Source organism: Chanodichthys erythropterus, chromosome 10 (genome assembly GCF_024489055.1).
Source record: "Chanodichthys erythropterus isolate Z2021 chromosome 10, ASM2448905v1, whole genome shotgun sequence".
Taxonomy (NCBI): domain Eukaryota; kingdom Metazoa; phylum Chordata; class Actinopteri; order Cypriniformes; family Xenocyprididae; genus Chanodichthys; species Chanodichthys erythropterus.
The window spans coordinates 27,631,345-27,645,351 of NC_090230.1; the positions used below are offsets into that span (position 1 = coordinate 27,631,345).

The 14,007-nt window shown below is 37.2% G+C and overlaps 1 protein-coding gene and 1 pseudogene across 6 annotated transcripts; both read right to left on the reverse strand.

The window, feature by feature from the left end:
• LOC137028242 (zinc finger protein 721-like) overlaps positions 1-14,007 on the reverse strand; it is a 36,782-nt pseudogene that overhangs the window by 11,771 nt on the left and 11,004 nt on the right.
• On the reverse strand, positions 3,700-12,929 carry LOC137028117 (zinc finger protein 239-like). Of its 6 annotated transcripts, XM_067396878.1 has the most exons (5): positions 12,869-12,899; positions 12,407-12,441; positions 10,562-10,763; positions 7,011-7,807; positions 3,700-3,877 (listed from the first exon to the last, which is right to left on the reverse strand). In XM_067396878.1, the coding sequence occupies exons 3-5, from the start codon at positions 10,608-10,610 to the stop codon at positions 3,827-3,829; spliced, it is 897 nt and encodes a 298-aa protein (XP_067252979.1). In that variant the 5' UTR covers positions 10,611-10,763; positions 12,407-12,441; positions 12,869-12,899; the 3' UTR covers positions 3,700-3,826. The 6 variants fall into 6 exon arrangements, with proteins under 6 accessions (XP_067252979.1, XP_067252980.1, XP_067252976.1 ...); XM_067396879.1 differs by lacking the exon at positions 12,407-12,441 and having other exon boundaries at positions 12,893-12,929; XM_067396875.1 differs by lacking the exon at positions 12,407-12,441 and having other exon boundaries at positions 12,869-12,923.

A 14,007-nucleotide genomic window follows, 5' to 3' on the forward strand; every position in this document is an offset into this window, starting at 1 on the left:
TCAGCGCATGCTGAGGTGCAGAGTGCGCAGAAGTTGCCAACTTTCTGCAGTCAATAGCTACAGACCTCCAAACTTTGTGTGGCCTTCAGATTAGCTAAAGAACAGTGCGTAGAGAGCTTCATGGAATGGGTTTCCATGACCGAGCAGTTGCTTCCAAGCCTTACATCACCAAGTGCAATGCAAAGCGTCTGATGCAGTGGTGTAAAGCACACCGGCACTGGAGACTAGAGCAGTGGAGACGTGTTCTCTGGAGCGAGTCTGGGTTTGGCTTTTACCAGGAGAACAGTACTTTCCTGACTGCATTGTGCCAAGTGTAAAGTTTGGTGGAGGGGGATTATGGTGTGGGGTTATTTTTCAGGGGTTGGGCTTGAACCCTTATAGAGTGCCTCAGGGATGACGCATTTTTGTAGGCAAAACCCGGAAGCGAGTTAGCATTTTAGGACTTCCGGTTCCAACACCGTAAAGTCTATGGGTTTTTTGAATGGGTTTTTGCTAAATCGCCTGAAATAAGGTCTGTGGTTAACAAAGCCTCTAAACACTTTCACGTTTTGATCTATGACATAAAACACACCAGTTATAACTCACTTGTGATTTTTTTAAACTTTTACTGACTGGCCTGCACAGAGTCCTGACCTCAACCCGACAGAACACCTTTGGGATGATTTAGAGCGGAGACTGTGAGCCAGGCCTTCTCGCCAACATTACTGCCTGACCTCACAAATGCGCTTCTAGAAGAATCGTCAAAAATTCACATAAACGCACTCCTAAACCTTGTGGAAAGTCTTCCCAGAAGAGTTGAAACTGTTATAACTGGGTGGGCCAGCTCCATATTAAACACTACAGATTAAGAATGGGATGTCATTAAAATTCATGTGCACGTAAAGGCAGGGGTCCCAAAACTTTTGGCAATATAGTGTAGCTTCTCCATGTTGGCCTAGTTTTTGTTAAAAATGACAGTGTAAAACGTCATGTGTAGTTGTTCAACTGAAGTTGTATTTACCTAATTTTAAGAACTGCCGAAAACAGAGATGATTTTTCTAATATCGATTTAAGTGTAAAAGGGTGAGTACATTATGGCAGAATTTACATTTTTAGTGAATTATACCTTATAAATACAGTAAGCTGAACCTTGGTTAAAACCAACTTTTACATCAATTATGTAGTCGCATTTTTATGTTGCAATACCTCAATATAATGATGTATCATTACATCCCTACTAAAACTACTGTTACAAACATTACAAAGATAATCACCATATAAACTACAAAAATGCGAATTTGAGAAAACTGACATCATGCATGTGTGCATTACATGTTCAATATTTCTTTACAAAGTGACATCGCAAACTACCGCCTTTTTGGATTTGTGACATTTTCATGTCCTCTTTTCATTTTTTATACATTGTTGTCTTGTAAACATACCGTCATATTAAATAGGTTTTATTGCTCGACGGTATTTTTGGTCACATTTGGTGAGGATGCGGCTTCACACCTGAAAGTACTGGATCTGAAGATGAACTACTTACTGTGATTGTTCATTGTATGACTGTGTAGAGAAGATGACTGTTTGAAACTCTTCCCACATGCAGTGCAGTGATACGGTTTCTCTCCGGTGTGGATCCTCTTGTGTTTTCTCAGGGTTCCTGAATCACTGAATCTCTTGTCGCAGTGTGAACACTTGTAAGGTTTCTCTCCAGTGTGGATCCTCTGGTGTGTTTTCAATTGTCCTGACTGACTGAATCTCTTGTTGCAGTGTGAACACTTGTAAGGTTTCTCTCCAGTGTGTATTCTCTGGTGTCGATTCAAACCTGCAGTTGTAATAAAACTCTTCCCACACTCAAAGCACACATGTATTTTTTCACCAGTATGTATTTTCTGATGAACATTTAAATTCTGCAGACATGAAAATCTCTTTCCACACAAAGAACATGAATGTGGTTTCTCCTGTGAATGAACTGTCAGGTGGCTCTTCAGCCCTGAAGCCAACAAAAATGTTTTACCACATTGATCACATCCATGCAGTTTTTCTCCAGTGTGGATGACCATGTGTGTCTTAAGATGTCCTTGATGTGCAAAACACTTCCCACACTGATCACATGTGAATGGTTTCTCTCCAGTATGGATCCTCAAGTGAACCTTGAGATTCTGATTGCATGTGAAACTCTTCCCACACTGATCACATGTGAACGGTCTCTCTCCAGTGTGGATTCTCATATGAACCTTGAAACTCTTTGTGTGTGTGAAACTCTTCCCACACTTATCACATGTAACCGGTTTCTCTCCAGTGTGGATCCTCATGTGGACCTTGAGACTCTGTTTGCGTGTGAAACTCTTTCCACACTGAAGGCAGGTGAAACATTTCTTGTCTTGTCTTTTCAGTAAAGAAACACTTTCAGTCTGTGAGCGAGTTTCTTCTCCAGTTTTGACAGGTTTCTCTTCCTCTTTACTCTCCTCATTCTTCAGCATCACATCTGAAAATAAAGTTTAAAAAAAGTTGCATTTTTAAAAAAATCATAAAATCTGAGAGGAATTTTGATGCATTTTCATAAATCTTTCCATGAACAAGGTACACTGATCTACCAGTTGTTATTTTTAAAATATTATCAGCACACGTTTCTGTAGAGAGAACTTAAATATTTGATAAACTCCACAATTATCTACCATAATATTATCATTAAAACAACTATACAATAGTGATACAGTTCTGACAGTCTCTCATATGACTATTTATTTTACTAAATAGTGCATCCTGGTGCCATGTGTTCCCCAGATAAGCAATGCACCTGGCCATCTACATGATGTAAAACAAAACATGATTTCATCAAAGCAGGCCACCTTCTTCCATTGCTCCGTGGTCCAGTTCTGATGCTCACGTGTCCACTGTTGGCACTTTCGGTGGTGGACAGGGGTCAGCATGGGCACCCTGACTGGTCTGCAGCTATGCAGCTCCATACGCAACAAACTGATGCACTGTATATTCTGACACCTTTCTATCAGAACCAGCATTAACTTCTGGAGCAATTTGAGCTACAGGAGCTCGTATGTTGAATCGGACCACACGGGCCAGCCATCAATGAGTCTTGTCCGCCCATGACCCTGACGCCGGTTCACCACTGTTCCTTCCTTGGTCCACTTTTGATAGATACTGACCACTGCAGACCGGGAACACCCCACAAGAGCTGCAGTTTTGGAGATGCTCTGACCCATTCGTCTAGCCATCACACTTTGGCTCTAGTCAAACTTGCTCAAATCCTTACGCTTGCCCATTTTTCCTGCTTCGAACACATCAACTTTGAGGACAAAATGTTCACTTGCTGCTTAATATATCCACCCACTAACAGGTGCTGTGATGAAAAGATGATCAGTGTTATTCACTTCACCTGTCAGTGCTCATAATGTTATGCTAATCGTTGTATGTCATGTGTAGTTGCTCATCTGAAGTTGTATTTACCTAATTTTAAGACATGCCAAAGACCAGATAATTTTTTAATAATATCCCAATATATAAAACCGTAGGATTCAAAAGGGTGTACTTTCTTATTCATATGAATGTTTCCTATATTATTTATTGGTTTAACTAAGCTTTGTCCATCTACAAACAGTAAATCTGATGAACTGCTTTATATCCTTATTGTTCTTCAACCTTATTAATGAAGAATCAGGAATAAACACCAACCTCTTTGTTCTTCAGTGTGTTTCATTCTGCAGTGTTCTGGATCTCTCATCTTCTCACTGTCCTTCAATAAACTCTGTCTTTGCAGATTTCAGCTCTTCCTGATGGTTTGATGCTCGTCTTCACTTGTAGACTGATGGGAATATTCCAGCATTTATTGGTGAATTGCAGTGGGAGGAGCTTCACTGAAGGAGGAGGAGCAGATCTGACAAAATCAAGAAGAAATCAGTTAGTTTATTTCACACATTTTTTTATACACATTTTATACACACGTGTTTTATACACATTCACATTTTTAATTAACATGAATTTTTTAAAAAGATTTTCATCCACATACTTTATTCCTACATTTATCTTAACTCTCAATAACATAGCTCACAGACAAAAAAAAAATAATAATAATTGTAATATATATATATATATATATATATTATATATATATATATATATATATATATGGACTATTAATACTTATTAAACAGATCATCTCACTGTATTTATGCTTTTGCTGGTAGAAACAGATTGTTTGAGTCAGAATATATTGCCTATAAGTTCTCTAAAATTATTATTATTTAGAATCATACAGGGAAAAAATAGCTAACACTATAACACCTATTAACCCTTGTAATTTGCCCATATGAATCTAAATATAGTTCCCATTTCCTAATAACTGCATTCATAACAATCCATAGTTTGCTAACATCTTACCGTTTTGTATGTGAAGAGAAAGGCAACTCATAAATCCTTCTTCTTTAAAAAAATAAAATAAATAAATAACCGCTTCACTGAACAGAGACAAATTGCGCCGAACCCGATGAAAAGGTCAGAAACGACCCCGTTAATGTTGCTTTATAAAACTGTTTTACCGCGAAACGCTCACCTCAGAAGACTTGACACCTGACTGAAGGGGGAGCGCGCGCTGGTTATGACGTCATCGCAGCGAGACGCGATGAACGGGAGATTGTCAAAATCACGCAAAATACTAAAAATATCTATAAAACAACATAACAAAAAAAAAAAAAAAAGGTAAAACAGTTACTGGTGTAAACACACAGCAGTCTAATTCCCTTTGTCATGTGAGGGTGAACTATATTAGGTATTTATCAAGTAATTTAAAAAATGGAAAGCCCCAAACATAATAACATTTCATGGTTTTTATATGTAACTAAAATTATGATTTATTCTTGATCTATGAAGAATCAGCAGAAAATAAAAAGGGACAATTAAAGTTTTTTATAACATTAAGAGGCTACTTGGTGAAGCAGACAAAAAAATGCAAAAATGCAAACATTTATTTATCTCTTTATTGACTAACAAGATAGCAAAGAATCTCAATAGAATAAAAGTGAAGACCGATCTTCCGAACTCAGGTGAGTTTTAAAAACAATGAACGTAAAATAAATCAACAGTTTTGGTGCGAGTGCATGAATTTTTTTTTTTTAACAAGGCAGACGTGCAGTCCATTGATCTGTAGCTTTTGTGATGCTTCGTGGTGTGGAATGCAAAAACTCCCTCCACAGCAGTAACAGCATCTTCTGTTTTACCTTTTCTCATAAAATAGTCAGTTAATTGACCCTTCACAAAGATCCGGCCCCTTAGATACTGTTGCTTTCTCCGACAAGCTATGGCGCTGTCATGCCACACAGAGTGAAATATACACCGCGGAGCAAAGAGGATGACAGCATGTCGACAGACAAGACAGAGCAGGTTACTTATGATATTAAAGTCCCAGCTTTCAAATTGTGCAATTCTTTAAGAAATTTGAACAATTTAATGTGTCGTGACAGATTGCTGTAGCGCCTCGGCTCGTGAACCGATCATCTCTTCCTACTAGTAAATTTATAGCATCAAATAAACATGAATGAACATCAGAAGGAATGTAATGCGGAAAGACATCAGTACACACCATTTTTCAAGTTCAAGTCCACCAAGGTTAAACTTCTAACTCCTGACTGCTTTGTCGGACAAAATGGTGGATTCTGCGTTATGACTGGTTAGATCGCTTGTCAATCAAACTCCTGGCGAAGGGTAAATTTACCTGACCCTTCTTTAGCTGCAATTTTGTGTTTTGCAGAGCTTATGTGGGCTTCTATGTTGCTAGCACCTTTATTTGACACTGACACGCATTTGCCAGCTTTGTGGGTCATGCATTCTGCTTCACACGGATCCCGACCGAGATGAAAACACGGGAATTTTCTCTGTAAATCATCTGTGAATTTACATTTGGGCATTTTTACGCTGTTCAGGTATGTGCCACCCACTGTTGATAAGCAAGCTGCCACTCTGGCTGTTGCCGTGGTGCTGAGGATAATGACTGAGATGCAGTTTGACCAATGTTTGCGTACATGGCCGACCAGTGGTGGCGTGTGAAAAGGAGGGACCTAAAAAAAAGCTCACAGCTCACAGGAAGAGAAAGCTCAGAGCAATGCAAAAATGCACACAATAAATAATGACTGTAGAAAGCAAAAGCCGAATCCCAGACATTTTGATGTAGAAATCCCGGCCAGACACATTTTTTAGGTCCAAAAAGAGGACATGTCCTGAAAAAAAGAGGACGTATGGTCAGCCAATGTAAATTTTTGTGAAAACCATAAACAGTTATAAAAAAAATAATAAAAAAAAAATAAAAAAAAGATGGGATGATGCACCTTCACTTGTAGAGAAGTGAAGCAGTCAATGCCCCAAGATGGCACTGACATATTGCACTAATTGCATTGTTTTAGAGCCAGAATCTGCGTAGTAGTGATCGTGGAGATGTGATATCAAGGTCCCGCCCATATTCCCACAGAATCAATCACAAACACACGCCCCTAAACTGACTGCTCCAATTTTAAACAACATACTACTGCATTTGTGGTAGGAAATTAAAAGAAATGAAACATGGACGATTTTTACTGTGACAAGATGACTGACAAGCCAGTTTACGGTGTCAGGATGCGTGCAACTAAGCGACAGAGAGCAATCAATTTATGATAGTATGTCCCAAAGTTTGTCTACTCTTCAGCTACACACTCAAAAATATGTACTTTTTTTCTTTTTCTCCACAAAAAGAGTATACTTTTTTGGTGTAGAATAAGTAGGGGCGAATTGAGATGCTGGGAAACATCTCTGGGAAAAAAAATACTTGAAGTGTAATTTCATTGTTTAGTTTACATTGAGAGTGTGGGGTTTATGACCTATACTGGGTCCAGCCACCTGGGGGCGATCAAAACATTTGGCCTCACTTTTCAGGACTTGTGTGGCACATCCAATGAAAACAATGACTTCATGCGCATGTGTATGACGTGTTTAGTCTCTAGATGCATAGTGCATCTCTACAAAGTGATATCGCCACCTACTGGCTGTTTCTCTCCCATGTGGATCCTCTCATGTGTTTTCAGATGTGCCGACTGACTGAATCTTTGGTCACAGTGTGAACACTTGTAAGGTTTCTCTCCAGTGTGGATCCTTTCATGTTTTTTCAGATGTCCTGACTCACTGAATCTCTTGTTGCAGTTTGAACACTTGTAAGGTTTCTCTCCAGTGTGGATCCTCAGGTGCCGATTCAAATCTGCAGCTCTAATAAAACTCTTCCCACACTCAAAGCACACATGAACCTTTTCACCAGTATGTATTTTCTGATGAACTTTTACATTTTGTAGATGATAAAACCTTTTTCCACACAAAGAACATGAATGTGGTTTCTCCTGTAAATGAACTGTTAGGTGCTTCTTCAGGCCTGAAGCCCACAAAAATGTTTTTCCACATTGATCACATTCATGCAGTTTCTCTCCAGTGTGGATGTTCATGTGTGTCTTAAGGGTTCCTTGTTCTACAAAACTCTTCCCACACTGGTCACATGTGAATGGTCTCTCTCCAGTGTGGATCCACATGTGAACCTTGAGATTCTTTTTGTGTGTGAAACTCTTCCCACACTGATCACATGTGAACAGTTTCTCTCCAGTGTGGACCCTCATGTGAACCTTGAGATTCCTTTTGTATGTAAAACCCTTTCCACACTGACAGCAGATAAAACATTTATTGTCTCTTCTTTTCAGTAAAGAAATACTTTCAGTCTGTGAGTGAAGTTTTTCTCCAGTTTTGATATGATGATGTTTCTCCTCCTCTTCACTCTCCTCAATCTTCAGTATCAGGTCTGAAATGGTAGTAAAATAAATTACAAAAAAAAAATCTGAGAGAAATGTAAAATAAAAGTAGACAACAGCTAGAAATCTAAAATCAGCTAAATATTTCCATGAACGAGGTACATTTACTTTCCAGTCATTATTTTTTAAACATATGCACAAATCCCATGTTCCTGTAGTGAGAACTATTAAATGTTTGAGCAATGACACAATTATCTAACATAATTGTAACATGTGTGTTGTTCAGGGAAGGAGGATGTGGGAACCAGCAAACGTTTATCAACTTTAATAATAAAACAAACACAAAACAAAAGTAAAAAAGCGGCAGCCCCTCATGGACGACAAACACATAAACATAACATAAAATAGTCCAGGCCTGGTCCTCTCTTGTCCTTCAGTGTCATCACTCCTTATTTTATACTTCTGAAGTCAAGCTCACTATCAATCAAGCAAATGGCCTGACAGCCCTCTGCCTCATCCTACTTGCCACAACAAGGTTGTAAAATTTGGAAAATAAAACCTTAGATGAATAACAGCACATGATATATTACACCATGTCATTATTTATTTAACAAGGCCAAAATGAAACACCCATCGGTGTTAGGACACCATTATTGTTAACATAGGAATTAAGAAGGTAAGTAACGGTCAGGCACTGCTAATCAAATGCCTTTGATTAACTGATCATCAGCAAGTGCGATCAGCTCTATAAAAGCTGAAGTTCTGGCAGTTTGAGCATCTGGACACTTCAGGTGTGTCTTAACACAATGCCAAGGAGGAGCGACAACAGCAATGATCTTAGAGAAGCAATTGTTGCTGCCTATCAATCTGACAAGGGTTACAAGGACATTTTCTAACAGTCTGAAGTCCATCATTTTTCACAAGTGGAAAACATTCAAGACAGTTGCCTATCTTCCCAGGAGTGGACGTCCCAGCAAATTCATCCCTAGATTAGAGCTTGCAATGCTCAGAGAAATTGCAGACAGCCCAAGGGCTACAGCTCAAACTCAGGCCTCAGTTAACATGTTAAATGATAAAGTTCAAGACAGTACAATTAGAAAACGACAGGACAAATATGGAATGTTTGTAAGGGTTGCCAGGAGAAAGCCTCTTCTCGCTAAATAAAAAAAAAAGAAAAAAAAGCATGGCGGCATGGCTTAGGATTGAAAGCTGCATGTGAACAAACATTAAGATGTCTAGAACAATGTCCTTTGGACAGGTGAGACCAAGGTGGAGATGTTTGACCATAATGCACAGTGCCAAGTTTGATGAAAACCAAACACAGCATATCAGCACAAACACCTCAAACCAAAAGACAGTAATGCCGGTGGAGGGCTGATGATTTTGGGGGTGTTTTGTAGCCATGGGCCCAGGGCATCTCACAGTCATTGGGTCAACCATAAACCCTTCTGTATACCAAAGTTTTCTAGAGTCAAATGTGAGGCCATCTGTCCCACAGCTAAAGCTTGGCCAAAACTGGGTTATGCAACTGGATAATGATCTACCAGCAAATCTACACCAGAACGGCTGAGGCCACCCTTAAAAATATTTTGGTTTGCAGTAACAGTAAAAAAAAAAAAAGGGGTCGGTAGATCGGTCTATATATTTAAAGTACAATTTTGGTGATGGTGATTACGTAGGTATGAATTTAAACAAATTAGCATATCGTGACGTCACTGACTGGGTCTTTCAACCCGTGCCTTCGGGCGCAGCCGTGTTTGCACTGGGCCTAAAGCGGGCGTGCTGGTGCGTGCCAGGGCCATTCGCGTTTCCACTGTCACTTCCGGGGCTTGATCGAGCCTCATCGGAGCTTCCTCAGGGCCAACGGCCCGGGTTTTTCGGCCCGCCGAATGATTTGGTCCAAAGCAGGCCAGCTCGGGCTTGAGGAGGGAGTGGTTAGGAGCAAAGGCGGAGTTTATCCGTGTGTGGAGACAGAGGCGCCGATGATTAATACTGGTGTTATCTGGTAACCTACATGTAAAGACTTTTAAAATCATTTTAGCTCAAAACTCACTTTCAGACAGCAGCAAGTGTTTTAAATAACTTATGTTTGTAATCCGATGTGGATTCTGATCACCAAGACTATGCGCGCTATTACCATAGTAAACATGGTAAATACAACGGCTTGAAGAAATCAGAGAAATATACGTAGGCTATAACAATCATGTAATTATTTTATCTGTCAGCACGTCTCGTCTCTCAACGGGTTGAGACGAAGCGAACGCACCGGCCATAGTTTGACATCCGTTAACCAATAGTGTAAACATAATGACGGTTTTTATTTAAAAGAAAGAACGTAGCCTTCGTTTGTATGTAGGCCTAGGCTATTTATATATTTGCAATACTTACTAAAATATAATTAATATTATTTATAATATTTATAATATTATTATCATTTTAAGGTATTTCTGCTAAAAGTGGATCCACAAGCAAATTGAATCATAGGGTGTCCTAACTTTGTCACCCATGGCTTTTCCGTCTCAGCTTTATTTTTGTTAAATAAATGATGACACAGTGTGATATATCATGTGTTTTGATCATCTGACTTTTTATTTTCAAAATTTTAGGACCTGCCAAGCACTAGATGATACAATAGGATGCCCTAACTTTTTCACATGACTGTAGAAATTGTCCACTATATTATTTATTGGTTGAACTGTTTTTTCACAATTCTTTTCCTACCACAATCACTAAATCTGATGAACTGCTTTATATCCTTATTGTTCTTCAACCTTATTAATGAAGAATCAGGAATAAACACCAACCTCTTTGTTCTTCAGTGTGTTTCATTCTGCAGTGTTCTGGATCTCTCATCTTCTCACTGTCCTTCAATAAACTCTGTCTTTGCAGATTTCAGCTCTTCCTGATGGTTTGATGCTCGTCTTCACTTGTAGACTGATGGGAATATTCCAGCATTTATTGGTGAATTGCAGTGGGAGGAGCTTCACTGAAGGAGGAGGAACAGATCTGACAAAATCAAGAAGAAATCAGTTCCTAAGTTTGTTTTTATACTAATTCACACATTTTAAGTATTTATGTTCACATATCTATCTATCTATCTAGTAGGGGTTGCACCAACTAGTCGACTTTAATGTCCTGCCATGATGCTTTAAGCATGACATCGACTAGTCGCTGGTCATGGCCTATAGAGGGTGCAACAGGATAAAAATCTTTGAAGTCCACATAACGCTCCGTATCATAAAGTTAATTACAGCGCTCCACAAGATATGTTTGATTATACGATCTAGATACTCAAAATTGATCGGGTGAATGCACGTTTTAAATAGCTCATTGTACATGTAAGTTAATCACCGTTCTAAACTGCACTGCACACCATGTGCAGATAGATCAAGAATCATTCAGTAGCACAGAAATGTATTGTCAGCACTATTTTGTGATTTATTAATAAACTAACTTAGAAACTGAAAAGATCTAGCAAATATTTCTTAATAAATAAAACACACAAGTTCACTATTAGTAAAGAGATGCTGCCAAGTAGAATTAACTCACACGCAATCACTCTCTCACTAATGCATTCATACAAATGTAAAATTCGGTGAGAAATATAACGACCCAAAGACAAAAGAACTGATAAAAATAATGACCCAAAGACAAATGTTCCAGTCTCAGCTCGAGGTTGTTCACACAGAACACATTTTTGCTTTACAAAATGCGGGCAGTGGAATAGGGGAAAACGCAAGGTCTCGAGATGTGTTTTTTGTTTGTTTGTTTTTTAAATGAACCAATCTGAACTTGAGCAGCACGTTTTTATAACGGCATGTAGAATGCGCGAGATGCTGCAAAAGATGCAAGACGTGAGCACCACAGTCATATACACGTCTGTCTATTGCGTATTTACAAAGAAAAACAATGGAAAAGTAACAAATTGGAATGGAAAAATGCGTTCTGTGTGAACAGCCCCATAAATTACATCATCATCGACTAGTCAACTTCGACTTTAATCACATAAATGTTGACTTTAAAACAATATCTGAAGTCGCTCAACCCTTACTATCTGGTAAAGTAACTATTATGCTTTTTACTCTTCATTTTGGCTTAAAATATTGCATTAAGTATCATATTGTGAGTTCAGTATCGATTTGTTTCGAATCGTGACATGAGTATTGTTACAGCAAAGAAAGTGTAAGAGTATAGTATACATAAAATATGTGTCTAATTTCAATGCTAAATGTAATATAACGTAATAATGTAACGCTATAATGCCTTTGTTTAGACATTTAATGATGGTCACCTATAGGCATGACTGCTTGGATTTATAAGAAATTGTAACAATTTAAAACAAGTGTCCATTTGTTACGGTATCTAAGGTTATTAAAAAGTATTGTTAATTAATTTCAACATTTCATGCATTTTTACATGTTAAAGTTTTATCTCTTAACAGTTAATGCACTATAAACTAACATGAAGTTATAATTAATATATTAATATTTTTATATATTCAAAAAGAACAGTGCATTTTCATGATTCAATAGTGTTTTACTTTTTTTGTAATAAAGTTCAGCACTGTTTTATTTGTAATGTTTGTTTTCATTCAGTGATAATTTAAAAAAATCCACTCAAGCTCTAATAAATGCCATTATGATGCTTACCTATATCTTGTAGATGTTACAATAACTGATGGTGTCTGTTGACACCAATAAAATGATCTTAATGTGGCAATATACAGATCTGAAGATATCAGCATAATGAATGAGGTGAAAACAGGATCTATTGACAAAATAAAGAGACTTTTCAGCTGCTCTGATAATAGTGATGATCCATAGACTATCAATACTCATTAAACAAGACATTCACGATCAGCAGCAGATCATCTCACTTTATATTACTGTTAGAAACAGATTGTTTGAGTCAGAATGCTGAAAGCCCATAAACATTCATACCAGCAACGTAGTGCGCTAGCATCTTATCGTTTTGTGTCAATAAAAACAAGGAAATAAAACCATTTTCTTTAAAAATTAGATTTTAGTTAGCAGACACACAAATAGCGACGAACCAAAAGATAACATTTTAGAAATGTTGCTTAAAAACGTTGCTTAAACAAAACGTCTTACCACGAAAAAGGGTGAACTGCTCACCTCAGACGACTCGAGGCTGACTGAAGGTGCGAGCGAGCGAATGATGACGTCATCACCGCGAGACGACCAACTGTAGATTATCAAAAACGCGCCAAATACTGTTTAAAACGACGACAGATCTATAGTGTAAAAAACAAATTGAAGAAATTTGTTTTTCCTGACGCAAATATACAATAAAAGCTGTCGATAAAAAAGTAAAGATAACAATATTAATAAAAAAGTAACATTTAATCAATGATTACTCAAAAGCAAATACAAAAATTAGATTAGTAAAATTAAAATGAATGAGATGGATATCTCCTTTCCAACTTAAGCATCAATAATCAGTAGGCTATGCAAACCATATCTAGTTTTGATACATTAATAATCCGAGCACATCAACCATATGTATTAAATAAGATTGAATTTCTCAGAACTTTTATTTTCACTTTACCACAAAAACTCAAACTTTGTTTCTTCAGCACTAAATAATGACTAAAACACAATCTTTTAAAATTTTTATTCTCAGACATTAAAAAATAAATCATTGTTTGACTTTAACTAGTATATAAAGAAATGTTAGTCCGTTTTTAAAATACAAAATATAAGTAACTGTATTTCAATAGTTATATTTTAAATGGGTGGTAATCAAACTACAGTTACATCCGAAAAGTATTTTAGATTACCAAAATGATTACTTTGAATTTAAATGTCATTTATTTAATTTAAACATTAATGTAATCTGTAATGGGCAATTAATATAAACATCAACTGGTGATTCTCAGACTGCAAAAGCATCCTAAGCTAACATGCAAAATTGTATTAATTTTTACAAAATTAGAGGGATCCTTTTTTTTTTTTACACTAAAGACAATTGAGTGACACACAACTATTACAAAAAGTGAAAACATTTAACAATGCTCAAGTAGGAAACAATGCAGGGGTGTAAACTTTGAACAGGATGATGATGATGTGTAAATTTTGTTTAATATTTTGTTTAAAGATCATATTTTTTAATTTAGTACTCCCCTTGAGAAGCGAAAATCAACTTAAAATTCAGTTAAGATCAACAAATACTTTTTTTCTAATAAGTACCAGGTAATCTTTTGAACTTAAAACTAAAAAAAAAAGAAAGA

What these genes read in the sequence shown, in the direction of transcription:
- LOC137028117 (XM_067396879.1), bottom strand. Translation starts at nt 10,610, where the DNA reads ATGAGAGATCCAGAACACTGCAGAATGAAACACACTGAAGAACAAAGA. An exon ending in ACACACTGAAGAACAAAGAG is followed by an intron (nt 7,808 to 10,561) that starts GTTGGTGTTTAT and finishes CTACCATTTCAG; the next exon opens with ACCTGATACTGAAGATTGAG. An exon ending in ACATGGGAGAGAAACAGCCA is followed by an intron (nt 3,878 to 7,010) that starts GTAGGTGGCGAT and finishes TGATTTTGTCAG; the next exon opens with ATCTGCTCCTCCTCCTTCAG.